The sequence below is a fragment of the Diceros bicornis genome, chromosome 32 (assembly GCF_020826845.1).
Source record: "Diceros bicornis minor isolate mBicDic1 chromosome 32, mDicBic1.mat.cur, whole genome shotgun sequence".
Lineage (NCBI taxonomy): Eukaryota > Metazoa > Chordata > Mammalia > Perissodactyla > Rhinocerotidae > Diceros > Diceros bicornis.
Genome location: NC_080771.1, coordinates 37078458 through 37092459, shown reverse-complemented (window position 1 = coordinate 37092459; position 14002 = coordinate 37078458). Strand labels below are relative to the sequence as shown.

The 14002-nt window shown below is 57.1% G+C and overlaps 1 protein-coding gene across 2 annotated transcripts in view; it reads right to left on the bottom strand.

Annotated features, from left to right (window-relative positions):
* Positions 1-1213: 1213 nt before the first annotated feature.
* Positions 1214-14002, bottom strand: part of ZC3H18 (zinc finger CCCH-type containing 18) — a 63576-nt gene continuing 50787 nt past the window's right edge. For both annotated transcript variants that reach the window (XM_058528450.1, XM_058528451.1), the window contains 10 exons: positions 12877-13068; positions 11881-12006; positions 8176-8280; positions 6555-6698; positions 6018-6077; positions 4645-4805; positions 4289-4488; positions 3572-3668; positions 2428-2524; positions 1214-1664 (listed from right to left, as the gene is read on the bottom strand). In XM_058528450.1, the coding sequence (XP_058384433.1) occupies positions 1454-1664; positions 2428-2524; positions 3572-3668; positions 4289-4488; positions 4645-4805; positions 6018-6077; positions 6555-6698; positions 8176-8280; positions 11881-12006; positions 12877-13068 (1393 nt within the window). In that variant the 3' untranslated portion in view covers positions 1214-1453. The remainder of the gene's footprint in view (positions 1665-2427; positions 2525-3571; positions 3669-4288; positions 4489-4644; positions 4806-6017; positions 6078-6554; positions 6699-8175; positions 8281-11880; positions 12007-12876; positions 13069-14002) is intronic.

Below are 14002 nucleotides of genomic sequence, written 5' to 3'. Positions count from 1 at the left end.
CAGTGAGCTGGCCACAGCTCAGCAGGTCCTGCGACCCAGTGAGAAGCCAGACTGCTGCTCCTGCCCCTGGGCCCTGCAGGGCCTGCCCAGGACCAGAAGTGGGGGGTGGCAGCGTGGGCTCGGGGGGCATTTCATCCACAAGTATTTACAGATTTTGCTTGAAAGTAATGAGGGCGGAGGTGCAGATGGAAGGGGACTGGCAGGCGGCCAGGCCGGGAGGGGCCCTCCGAGGCCCAGGGTACCACACTGTGCGTGTAATCCCACAGAGGGCCTGGAGTGAGCACTGGGGTCTGCCCGGGGGGAAAGCAGGGGCTGTGGTGGGCACCTGGAGGGCAGCGATCCAGCTGCTGACGGCTCATTTCCGCTCTGCAGGGAGATGGCGGTGACCCTGGGCCTACCTGTGTGGGGACTGGACAGTATGTCTGTGGCACTGCGTGAAAAACTGGCTTTTGGGCTTGGGGTTGGCCTGGCCCGAGGAGCGTCCTTGCTGACTTCTCCGGCCCAGGGCCCGCTGCTGGGAAGGCAGCACCGGCGCATGTGGGAGGGGCTCCAGCATTCACGAAGCCCCGCCAGGGCCTGTTCCACCATGAGGAAGAGGAAGACGAGGCACAGTGCTCCACGGGCTGGGGCTGGAGGGTGGAACCCCTGTGCTGGCAGCTTGGAGGGCCTCTCCTGGGGGCCTCCCAGCGGGACCCTGTGTCCTCACCTCCATGAGCCGGGGGCCCTCAACGCCAGGCAGGCCCAGCAAGCATCGTGGGCCGAGGCACATGCGAACATCACCGCCAGGGCAAGACAGCTGCTTATCAAAATATTTTATTTTAGGAGACCCCTCAAAAAAAAGACCCTCGACATAGACAGACGCCCAACAATACCCTTGGCCTTTTTTTTTGGTCTTTTATGTATTTTTTTTCCTTTTTAAATCAACTAAAACAATTTGATGCTTAAAATAAAAGACAGGAAAGGTTTCCCGATCAGACTTCAGTCAAGAATATATATATTTTCTGATCCTGGGGCCAGGCAGCTGGGAAGAGGCTGCGCAGAAGCACTCGGTGCTCTGATCTGTTCCTGCTGACAGTGAGGACGCAGAGGGGTGGAACACGGCACGCGCAGAGGGAGGACAAGACGACGGAGGGGGAAAGGAGGGCAGGCGAACTGGGCGTCCGGGACTGAGAAGTGATGTACAATTGGTGCCGCATCCTCGCCGGTGCTGCCGGCCTGCCTGCCTGGTGGGACTTCTGCTCTGGGAGGGACTGTTCCGTCTGGTCAGGAGAAGGCTGGGATTCAGCGTCAACTTCATTGTGTGTGTGTGGCTTTTTTTCCAGCTGAGGAACTTTTTTTTAATTTTTAAAAAGAATCACAGCCAAAATAAGACATTAACTGCAAAATCCAAAATGGCTGCGCTTACCCTATTATAAAAACAGGCGAGTCTCTCCCCTCGTGGGAGCCAGCCAGCCTACACCTTCCCGGGGATCTTGGCCCGCTTGCGTGCGATGGCGTCCTCCACGGCTTTGAGCTGCTTCAGGAGCTCCTCTCGCCGCGACAGCGTGCTGGCCTTTCCTGACTTGGTGCCGGTGGTGGTGGCGGCAGTGCTGGTGTCTGAGGCTTTGCCGGGCACACTCGTGACCTTGCTAGAGCTCTTGGACTGCGGTGACAGCTGGCGCTTCCTGCGGGGGCAGAAGGCGGTTAGGGGTCGGAGAGCCTCTCCCCCTTTGCTATGAGCCTCCCACTGGGCGGGGGACACAAGGCCCAGCCCTGGGCCTGGGCCCCAGAAGCTGTACTTGCTGGCTGGAAGGCACCCCCTCCCGTGAACAACACCCGTTCTGGCCTGTTGGGTGTAGCCCCCCTCATCTGTGGAGCAGAGACTGGGAGGTGAAAGGGGCACAGCGTCCGGGGCTCGCCTGGCACCACGTTAACCTGTCCCTCCTGCTTCTGGTCCTTGGATGCGATCTTGCTCTGTGGTGTGACAGACCCCTCACTGCTGACTTAGGAGGAGCCCTGAGGATGTGGGGTTCCCCCAGGCCAAACCCCAGCTTCAAGCAGCACTGTGGGCTGAGGGAGGGGTGTGTGTGGCAGGTGGCACAGCTAACCCAGTCATGTGCCCGCCCTCGGAACCCACTTCCTGAGAAAAGGAAACCTACGCTCCTACTTCCTGTGCCCGACAGGAAAGAGCTGCAACCATTCCCCCACCCGCCCCTAGGCCCATGAGCCAAGCACCCTGGGCCATTCTGAATTCTAGGGCCCACTGCTAGGGCAGAAGAAGAGGTGGACCAAGCCGCTCTCTTGCCTCCAGACCTAAGCTGAGTACAACCTTCCCGCTGCATCTGGGCCTGCACCTCGGCTCATCTTGCAGGCTGGGGCCTCCACCTGGGGAGGGAAGCTTGGCCAGCCCTCCCCGTGTCATGCTCAGGGCCCAGGCAGGACACTCACCTGTCTGAGGGGGCCACCAGTGCTTTGGAATTCTGTCCTCTCTGCCGCTCTGGCTTCGGGGAGCCAAGTCTCCCACCTGACTTGCGGTCCCGAGAACCTGGGTGACAAGGGACAAGTAAGACCAGGGTCCTGGTTACAGGAGGGCCAGGACACAAGGGCTGGTGGCATGGACAGGGATGGGGAGGCCTCACTGGCGCCAGAGACCCTGTTCCAAAGAGTTGAGGCAGCTCAGCGCAGCTGCCCCACGTCACAGAAGGCAAAAGGGCTGAGCCAGTGCAAGGGGAGGGGAGCACTGACTGTACTGTAAAACCACCCAGGCTGAGGTCAGATTTGGGTTCCAGGTTCCTGAGCGAGGGTCCAAACAGGCCATGGCGCTCTTGTCGTCCAAAGGAAACACCCCACTCTGTCCTAGGTTTGAAAAAACTCATCATACGAGTCTTCAAATGGGGAACACAAAAGCAAGGCAGTTTAAAAAACAAAAGTGAACCCAGAAATCAGGCATGTATGCCACACTGCCACCGGGCGGGCAGGGTCCCCAGGGGCGGGCAGTGGGTGGTCAGTGCCTGGTGGAGGCTCTCAGCCCACGCCGTGCCGGGGGGGGACCCCAGGCCCTGCACCCCCACCTGCCCTCTATCTGGGGAGGAGACGGCTGTACAAATTGCTCATTATAGCAGCTGGAAGGTGCTCCGTCTGCGCCTGGGCCAGTGGTGCTTGAGATGTGATCAGCAGACGGTGGGGTCCGGGTGGTCAGACTGTTCTCACAGCGACACCAAGATACCACCTGCCCCTGCACTCTTGTCCTCGCATGCCCAGGGTTTGTGCCATCACAAAAGATGGGAATCTGGCTGGCGTCTGTCAGCCAGACATCAAAGAGATTTATGAAAAAGAAAAAACCAATGCCACTCCTGCTAATTTCTGTTTCAGAAGATATGGTTATTTTTCATAAAAAATGTTATCTGTGTTAAAATAGAGTAGTTTATTGCTGTTATTTTAAAACAAATAAATATTAAGCAATTTTTGTTAGTTTTAACTTCTAATACCATAAATATTGGTAGATAGAACCCATGTGATCATAAGTCCCTTGGGGGCCTAGTCCCTCTGGCGAGGCCCCTGGGGAGGGCCGGGGCTCCAGCGCAGGGCTCACCTCGTTCCGGGGACGTGGTAGCCCGCTTGGCTGGGGGAGGACTCTGCCTGTCCTTGTCAGAGGGTTCGTATCGCTTCCTGCTCCCTTTATCAGCCGCCTGAAATGATGTAGGAGCACCCTGAGGACAGCCTGGCTGGCGCTGCTCCAGGCGAACACGCACAGCGTGGGGAGCAGAGCAGGGCATCCTCACACCCACACCGGCTCTGTGCTCCCACGGCCCCTCGGTTTTGGGGCCTTCATTCTCTGTAGCAAAGGTGCCTGCAGAGATGCTGCACTCGCTGAGGGGGCCACTAGCCGGGACAGGGCTCCAGTGGACTTGGCCTCTCATCCTCGAGTCCCATGGCCTTGAGGACGTCAACTCACAGAGGCCAAACCTGCTTTGCTGTCTGTCCCAGTGCTGCTGTGTGGACTGGCCAGGTCCAGGCACACGGAGAAGGGCCAAGGACACACGTCCTCGTGGACAGGGAGCGTACCCACAGCCCCGGATGCTTGATTCCCAGAATGTGCGATGGAGGCACATCTACCCTGTACCCACATGTCCCTCCACTTCCCAGGAGGCTGTGCACCAGGGCAGGAGGACAAGCAGGGGTGAAGGCGCAAAAGGCTACTTGCTGGCCCCGACTTGGTTTCAATCCCAGGAGCAAACTGGCCTCCAGGAGCAGAACAACCTGAGGTGTGGGCTCCCCGGGGTCCCACCAGCAGTGCCCAAGGCCTCACCTTGTTCAGCAGCGTCAACTTGATCTCCTTGTGGGCCATGAAGGCTCCCTGTTGGAGCTGCCCAGGGGGCGCCTGCTGGGGGGTCGTGGGCTGCTGGGAGGATTTACCGCCTGCAGAAGGTTTCGAGGACTTCGGCGGTTGTGTTGACGAATCCCTTTTCCGTTTCTCCTCTTTAACACCATCTTCTTTTTTAGATTTTCCTGCCAACAAGAAACAGTTACCGTCACGGCATGGCAGCCTCCTGTGTGCCACCTGGGGGAGGGACGCATGCATGGTGACAGCACTGGGGAGGCTCCACACACAGCCTCTTTCCACCAAGGGTCGCCCTCCTCTGGAGCCACAAGCAGTCCCTGTACCTTTCTCCTTCTTGGTCTGGGCTGGGGTGGGGGACCGCGAGCTGGCCGAGGACACGGGGCTGGCCAGGTCTGCGTACATGTCGTCTGAGTCCACGCTGTGCACTGAGCTGCTACTCGACGTGGCGCTGGACACCGAGGAGACGCTGCTCACGCTCAGGGACCTGGACACACACGAGCACATTTGTGTCCACGTAGCCCGATTGGGAGACGGGCCGGGGCTGGAGGCCATGGGGCCAGCATTGGGTTTCTAGGTCCACTTTGCCTAAATTTCTACTTTTAAATTTCCCTAAATTTCCACTTTTAAGGAACTTGTAGCCACCAAGCCTGATATTTCATGGGGGGCTCTGGGTAGTTTATTAAAGGTGCCACACAGTGAAGGGACGTCCACATCACCAAGTCGAGGCCCCCTTGTACTAATGAGCGGCCGTGCTGTTTGCTGGGCAGGGACATACGACTAGGTGTGACCCCAGAGTTGGTGACGACAGAATTGAGTGTCAGTTAATGATGCACGACAAAAGGAGAGGGCTTCAGCCTGCAGTAAGGCCAGACACTAGACAGACACGCCCAAACCCCACGTGTCTCAGGGGAGCTCGGACGTGACGCCAAGCTCATAGGTCCTGTTCTGGCACAGCTCATGCTACAGAGCACTTGAAAGGCACAACACGGCCACGTCAGCCTCTTACACGCAGAGGAAACACCAACCACCGTTTCCTAAAGTTGTCAGATGCGTGGATCGGGGGGAGAGGGGAAAGGAGAGCCCCATTTTGTTTTTAAAGGTTAGGACTTTAAATGCATTTAGAAAGATTTGGGCAAATGTAAAAAACCTGCCTCCTGAAAATGAAAGAGGAAGTTAGATTCAAGGAATCTAAGGACTGGTTGTTTTAAACAACTAAACAGCAGAACTCTTTTCTACTTATTCTTTTCTCCGATTTTTTTTTAATCTGCTGTCCCCTGGCTGCCTCGGGCACTGAGGCTGGGGCAGGACCCAGCCTTCCGTACGAGGAGAGGGTGGAGGCCTCCGTGCAGCCTCTCTCGGTCCTGTTGGGCTCAAGTGCCCTGGCTTCCTCCAGCCCGTTGATGTGCTCCTGGGACAGAAGGTGTCCAGGCCGCTCCCTGTGCTTGGAGCCGTCGGGAGGAGGCCTGCCGACTACGTGAGCGTCAGTCTGTTCTCTCCATCTGACCTGAGACAGCCAGCCCATGCTGCTCCTCACCAGCAGCTCGGACGGGTGGGACTGCAGGTAGTGGGCCACAGGCTGCCTGAGGGAGAAGGACACCCACACTTGAGGTGGCCTCTTCCAGGGCTTCCTGGACCCTGACTGGGAAGAAGGAACAGAGTTGGAAGCTGATGGGACCAGCGACATGCTGACAATGACCTTGATCTGGAACTAGAGCCGCTGTAGCTGCTGCCACTGCCGCTGCCACTGATGGTCCGCCTGCAACAGAACCCAAAATCCCCCACTCACAGTCTCTGCAGAGCCAGCATACGGGCCCAGCCTCCCCACAGAACCAGGCTCCCCACTGGCCTGAGACAAATGTTCAGTCAGGGACTTGTACTGACTCAGAAGTGGGGGGCTCTAGAGTAAGTGCAGCTCTTTCTCATCAGCATCCCCACTCCACCCTGGCTCCGTCCAGGGAAGATTCTGGGTGTCGAGGGAGTGCCTGTGTCCCTCACAACTGCACCTTCTCTCCTCAGGTGGAGCGGAGGGATGGGCTCACACCTCCCATCATGCTCAAGGGGAAACTGAGGCTCAGCGAGGTGACCTGGCTGCTAAAGCTACACAAGTCAGGGACAGAAGGGTTCCACGGTCTCGGCCACTTTATCTGGGAGGGGCCCCCGCCCGGTCCCCACCAGCTCTGGCACCAAAGATGTGGAAATGCCCACAAGGATCCCCGAGAGCCAGTGCGCTCACCTCCTGGGGGGGGTCCTGGCTTGCCGCTCCCTCCTCCTGGCTTCCCGAGGGTCTCCTGGCTTGGCAGGCTCGGGAGCAGGAGCGGTGGTTTTGGGGGCCTGTGGTGGGGCTGGAGGTGGGGCTGGCTTCTTCACCAACTTCTCTCTGTGATATGAGATGAAGGGAGGGTCAGACCTGGCTGAGCAGCAGAGGAGGCCCTGCCAGCCGACCTCAGGGCGTGGTGTTTTGTCACTGGGACGTGAGGCCAGCTCACACATGCGACATGCCGTTGCCTGTTGATCCCACATCACTCTGAGCTCTCGGAACATCTCTGAAGCTACCCAGCATCATCCTGCTTCCCTCTGAAACACAGGAACAGGAGGTGCATCTGAAGAGCCCCCGAGAAGAACTGAGAGCTGGCGCTGTGCTCCCTCGGGAATGTGGCCCCCGCACTGCTGGAGACACACATACCTGGGCTACCCCAAACCTCTTGCCCTGATGTGGGGTGGCCCTCTGAGGGTACTGGGCGCGCTTCACACTGCAGTGCAGAAAATGGCCCCCAAAGCTTCTCTTTACTGTCAGTGTGCGAGAAGTGCTCTGCAAATCATCTCAGTGGCACTGAACTTGTGGTTCAGCTGGAGCACAGAGCACAGTGCCATATTGGAAATCCTGTCAACAAGTGGACGTCAGCAGGAACACACAGTTGCAGGCAGAAGCAAGTCGCCCAGCAAAGTGTCAGGGTCAGTTGGAGCCTGTGCTGAGGAAGACGCAGAAGTGAGAGCGTGCGCCTGTGTGGCGCCGTCTGCATGAAGTCTGGGCCAACACGGCCTCTGCAGGGGCTCACATGTCTCGCGGTGCTCTCATGTTTGTTAAGCCCGTCAAACGGTACAGTGTAGATGGAGGCGGGGCATCAGACACACATTACACCTCAACACCATTCATTTTTAAACAGCTGTTCCAGATTCCCTAAGTGTTTCTGAGGCCTGTGAGTGGATTCCATTCAGGAGGAAAACTCTGCGGTGTGGAGCTTTGCAACGCCTGCCATGCAAGAGGGCTCTTTCCTAACCAATGTATGACTAACCAATGTAAGAATAAGTCGGAAAGCAGGGCCACGGTGCAGACGTGAGCCGCCTCGCCCGGGGGTGTCAGGATCACCTTAACCGCTGAGCTTGGGAAGCTGTGGGAGGGGAGCCCACCTTCACTCTGGGGCTGCACCCAAGGCCCTGAATGTTAGGTGTTGTGACGTTGGCATAATAAGTCCTAAATGTTTCTAACTTCTCATGTTAGTCGCAGCTGTTGAGAAGGATCAATATGACCAGTTCCAGGAGCAGCAATGAAGGTGCAGGACAAGAGGGAGTCTGACAGGGCCACTCCTCTTGCGGGTCAGACACAGCCCTGGGGTGGAGCATGGTGGGAAACCACCTCCGACCCGCCTGGCTCCTAGGAGCACAGCCATCACCACGTGGCCCTGAGGTCCATACAGGGGGCAGTGAGAGGCCAGGTCTGTGCACTGTGGCCTCTGCCCCCGTTCCAGGGGTCCCATCTATAGTTCCCACTGGGCTTCTCCCCCGATGAGACATGAGAGGGACGGAGAAGGCTGGAGACTGCCAGCGTCTCGAGAGCCTGACAACTGGGCACTTACCCTGCTTTCCCAGGAGGTGGGGCTGGCTCTCCCTTGGTTCTGACAGAAGGTCTGTGTGGGGAAGGCGTTGGGGATGGGGACGGGGACGAAGAAAAGGACCGGGACCTAGGGAGGAAACAGAAGCGTGAGAAGGGAGTATCACGGTGGTCTGCGCCTGGGCACGCTGGGGATGCCACCCCAGATGCAGAGGCCACTGCGAGTTTCTGCTGATCTGCCTCAGATTTAAAATGAGTTTCAGATAGTTCTCAGTCATTCCCTGAAGTACACTGCAAGAGGGGAAAGGAGGGTGCTGGTGGTCATCCTGGAGGCCCTGGGGCAGGATGGGAAGGGCACAGGCTCTGCTCTCCATGCTCCTACGAAACTCCAACAATGACACACAGCCTGACCTGGCCACAGTGGGACCAAAGGACTGAGGGCCTAGTGGGGGAACCGGGCAGACTCGCTCGGGGCTGAGTGGGGACCTGAGACCCAGGGGGCTGTAAGTGGGAGTTGAGGGTGGCTCTGAGCACCATGGGGCAGGCCTATGAGCAGAGGTGACAGTGCTGTGAGGTAGGGGCTGGCCTGGGTGGTGTTCCAGCTGAAGGAAACTGTGACAAGCTCCATTTCGACACAAGTTTCAGGTGTCAGCAGGAAGGACAAAGAGTGCTGGGAAAGGGGCGTTGGGCCGGGTGGGGTTCCGGGAGGCATGGCCCAGCCAGGTTGCTGACTCCTCTGTCCTGGGATTCACCACGACGTCACACAGGAGGCAAGCCTTTGAAATGCTCATGGGTTGGCCGGTTTTTTCCCTACTTAGAATCTGTCATGAAAGTTTTCAACATTTTCAGCAAAACCACCACCACAGCTAAAGTAAGATCAGGCTCCCGCAGTCACATGGGCTGCCATTTGTAAAGACAGAGCCACCCAGGAGAATCACTTGTTTCTTCTCCTGCCCTCACACCCCTTCCCTCGGCACGGGCTGCTGCCGTGGGAGCTGGGAGGAACGCCCCAGCTGACTTCCAAGAAGCTTCTGCAGACAGTGCAGCCTGACATCCCTGCCTGGGACGCCCTCCTTGCGCCTGTTCCTCAGAGGAGCCACTGCAGAGCCAGTGCCCCATGCGGGGCATGGGCAGGGCAGCACTCCTGTCTCCATCTGCAGTGGCCACGCATGTGTGCCCAGGCATGGCTGCGGCGTGGGGCCACAGAAGAACCCTGCTGCATGAGGGGCGATGGGAAGGGGTCCCGGTGGGCAGCCAGCAGGGTGTAAACATACTTAAGGGGAGGTAGGCCGTGAAGAGAGTGTGCTTTATTTTGTGGAAATGGCTAAGAAGTTTATGTTCCAATTGTCAGGCTAACCTGAAGCTGATGAGGGACACTGGCTCTGGACAGTGGAGTCCAGAGTGGAGTTTCTCAGAACCAGGTGATGAGGAAGCTGAGCATCCTCCTTTGGGCACACTCCCCAAGAAAGGGCAGCCAGGTTCCTGCTGAACTTCTCCCACTGGCCACCAAGGACGGCCTTGCCCTTGACTCAGCGTGAAGGCCCGGCCCTGCAAAGCCGAGCTGCCAGTTCTTTCTCCCACCATCGTAACCTTGGCCTCATCAGAGCTGCCCCAGCCCCAGGCCCTGACCTCAGAGACTACAACGCCATGGGCCTTCTTCCCACTCTCGCCTAGTGTCACCCACTGTACACACGGAGGACAGACTGGAGCCAACACCACCCACACTGTGATTCCCCAAATTTCCAAATGTCTCAGCATGGCCTCAGGCTTCTTCCCCAGAGCTCCCCTGTCTTGTTTCTGAAATGAAGCCACATACAGCTTCTCTCATCACTGACGCTCTGATCAGCGTCTTTTCTGCCTTCCCCCTCACCTCCTATGGGCAGCATCCCTGACTGCCCCGCCACCAGTGCCTTCCTCTGTAGCCCTTGGGTGCTGCTTACACTCCCAGCAGGAAGAGCATGAGGCCCCGGAACCCACAGCAGACCCTCTAGACACCCTTAGAAAGAGGTTTGCTTTTCTTTCCCACAGCTGTTGCTCTGCACAAGATCCAACAATCATGGAAAACAGGCCCCACATGTAATCTACTCTGTTTGTGGTTCACCCCACCTAAAAACGTTAACTCGACTGTCAGATTCAGTAACTTCAATGATCTCTTTAATGCCGTCCTGATCCTCTCTGCAACTGTTCTAGAGTAAGATGTCTGCTAGCAAAGGGCGCCACTGGGGGACAAGTGACCCCACAAGGCGGGCTGACTTATTCCAAGAATGTCCAGTGATATGCCTCCCAAAGAAGTGTTGGGGTGTGTATGCGTGTGGTCTGTGTAGTGAGTGGTATGTGCATGCGTGTGGGCTGTGTAGCGAGTGGTGTGTGTGTGTGTATGCGTGTGGTCTGTGTAGTGAGTGGTGTGTGCATGCGTGTGGTCTGTGTAGCGAGTGGTGTGTGTGTGTGGTCTGTGTAGCGAGTGGCGTGTGGTCTGTGTAGCGAGTGGTGTGTGCATGCGTGTGGTCTGTGTAGCGAGTGGTGTGTGTGTGCGTGTGGTCTGTGTAGTGAGTGGTGTGTGCATGTGTGTGGTCTGTGTAGCGAGTGGTGTGTGTGTGTGGGCTGAGTAGCGAGTGGTGTGTGTGTGTGGTCTGTGTAGCGAGTGGTGTGTGTGTGTGTGTGTGTGTGGTCTGCGTGCGGGGTCTGTGTGGGGTTCTGTTCAATGACTGAGATGAGAACACCCCACTATCCACACCCCCCATGGCCTTCTGGGAGAGCTGCGTGGTGTTGGGGACAGAGCCTGAAGTGACAGTGGAGCTGGGAGAGGGCGCAGACGGACACAAGAGCTCGGTGAGCGTCTCTGGGTTGCCGAGGAGGAAGCACCTGTGCGGTGGCCTCCCTCCGGGCTTGGATCTCTCCTCTCCCAAGTAAACCGGGAATGGGGCCAAGGGAAAGAAAGGGGAGCCAGTTGGGTCCCCAGAGGGGCATCTCACCCAGGCTGCAGCAAGAGACAGAAAGGGACTAAACCGGCCAGCGGTTTTTTGAGGTGGGACAGGGTAGGGTGATGTCAGGTCTGTGTGCAGGTGGGCACATGGCAACCTGACCGCTGGAAAGCTCAGGAAGCAAAGACAGTGTTGGACTCTCCTGTTCATCACGGGAACAAAGACTCTTCCCACAAACAACGACCAAGAGTCCTCTAACACTCTAGACAGTCTGCCTATTTTCAACGGCGAAAATACACAAGTTGTTTGATCTTTCTAGAACAGTGCAGAGCTTTACGTGAAGATGGAAATGTTCTCTATCTGAACACTCCAAACGGGGCTTGTGCACATTTGAAAATTTTAATTGCATTAGCACATGAATCACCACATGTGGCTGGTGGAGCCCAGTGGACACTGCAGTTCCACAGGATGTGGCCGGAGCTAGCGCTGACCCCGTAACTGCCTTATTTCTGACTTTAGGAACCCCAAAAACAGGCCAGCGTAGTGCAAGGCAGCTTCTGAACCACCTCCCAACATGTACTTGTGTTCAGAACTCCCAGCACCTGTGGTTTATCTGGCATCTCGCTATCTATTCCACTTAAGAACTGACTACGGGACATGCACCTTAGTGAGACTGTTCTGAAAACAACTGAGTCCCTGGGAGAATACGTCAGGACAGAGACCTGCCATCACGCAGGCACCTCTGGACGCTTTGGGCCACACCCAGAGGTGCCCAAGTTCACCGCAACTGCTGGGCCTCAGGGACGTACCTGGACCGGCTGCCTGAGAACGAGCTGTGTCTGGAAGACCGGCTGGAGTAGGAACTGTAGGATGAGGACCTGGACCGGGAGCGGGACGAGCCAGAGCCAGAGTAGGATGACGACCGTGATGATGACCTGGAACATTCGAGGAGGGGGCAGGGGGCTGAGTCTTCTTTCAACCACCTGCCTGCCCACTGTGCTGGATGACACGGCTACATACATACATGCACGCACGCACACCCACCCACCTCCTGACACCTGTGTGGACGTGCTGCGGTCTGGTCCCCCTTCTGGTGGGAATGGTGTTTAGAACCTGAAAGCTGGTGTGCTCACTGTTGCGGGGTGACAGCTCCCGGGCCCTCGGTGGACAGAGCCAGGGCGTGTGCACCAGGTGTGTAGGTGAGTGTGTCCCACCCGCATGTGTACTTCTCTCTCGGTCTACCTGTGCACGCAGTGAACCCTGAGCCCACACTTGACCCCTCTGGGCCCTTTAACACCGCAGGCTCCTCCTGGCGCCCTGTTCCCGTCTGTACTCCTATCTCTGGCAAGGAGACTCAGCTCTCACCACCCACCATCCTCACTCGGCTGTTCAGACCCAGTGTGCACAGAAGTTTCTGAGCTGCTAATGAAACTCATAGGAGAAATGGACAGACTGACCAGATGATGGGGCTCAAGCCCTTCTTCTGCTCTTTGGCCTCACGGCGTCTCTCCCAGAGCAACTCAGGCCAGTGCTGCCCCCTCCCTGGCTCGCAGGCCAGGCCTGTGCTCCATTCTGGACCACCCGTGTCCTGGCTGACCTGGTGTTTATCTGGGGCTATGTGAAGCCCCACCGAGTCTCCACCGTCCGTCTGCTTTGCCGTTGGTGCTCTAGTGCCCCACAGTCACTCAGCAAATCTCTGGGGGACAAACCATGCCCGCTTAGCCCTACTGACTTGTCCTCAGGCAGCGACGGTGCAGTGCTCCTGCGGTTTGCGGAGCACCTGTTCAGAGCCACGGCCTCCTTACCTGGAGGAGTTGGAGGCTGAGGCCGACGAGGCTGACGTTTTTCGACGCCTCCGTGCCCGGCTAGGGGAGACTGACACCCCAAGTTTCTTCTTGGGAGACTTGGACCGGCGCCAAGGGTCCTTCCACTCGTCAGCTCGCTTCACCTGGGGCCCTGCAGAGGCGACCTCCTTCTTTGGTGGCTCAGCTTGACGGCTAAAATCACAGAGCTATTAGCAACTCTTGAGCCACCTTCCATTTGACAGCCCTGCTGTTTGGTGAGAGGAACTGCGAGGTGAGGACTGTGACAGGACTGGCTTATTTAGGAACGCCTGGAAACTAAAGGGTCCTGTACAAGAGGCAGTAGGTACTCCACTCACAACACAGCTCATCTTGAACCAGACTCGCAGTGCTCTCCACAAATGGTTCCACGCACATGCAGCTTTTTCAGGGGAACTCCATCTTTCTCCTTCTGAGCACCTACCATACTGGTACGTACTGAATTCCTACCTTCCCCATCACCCCGCGAGCTTTGGGGAAGACAGAGACAGAGCTGGCCTCATCCAACACGCTCTCTCTAGAGCCAGCACCCAGTGGGTGCATGATAAACACTTACGAAATTACAGGGTAATGAAGTACTTTTGTTTTCAAATGCATTAGAAAGTTTGTGAATTATCAACCCAAGTCTTTAAACATTTCCTTTGTTCTATGACTTAGGTTTAAAGAGATGGGTTTCATTCACCCAGAGAACATCCTGATGAAACCCCCAGAGAGAGAGGAGTGAGCAGCCCAGAGAAGGTCACAGGGGCACCCACAGAACAGCCATTGACTGCAGGTGTCAAGACTGAGGGCTAGCGGGTTTAGTGAGAGAACATGTGAGGCCTGACGAGCAATTTCTCCCAAATCCCAGCGAGGCTGCACACGCTGTGATTACAGGTGGGCAGATGAGATCAAGGCCTTCATGTGAAGGCCACACTCTGCAGTGGCCAACAGACCAGCCAGCAGAAGAACTCAGGAGCTCTCCTCCAAGGGGGCATAGGGAGGTAGCCATCAACTGAGTCTCGATCATCTGAGCCCACCACCCTCCCCAGGAGCTCAGGGTGGAGAAACGGTGGGAGCAGGGAGCTCAGCAGCGCTTGAGAGGGAGGCT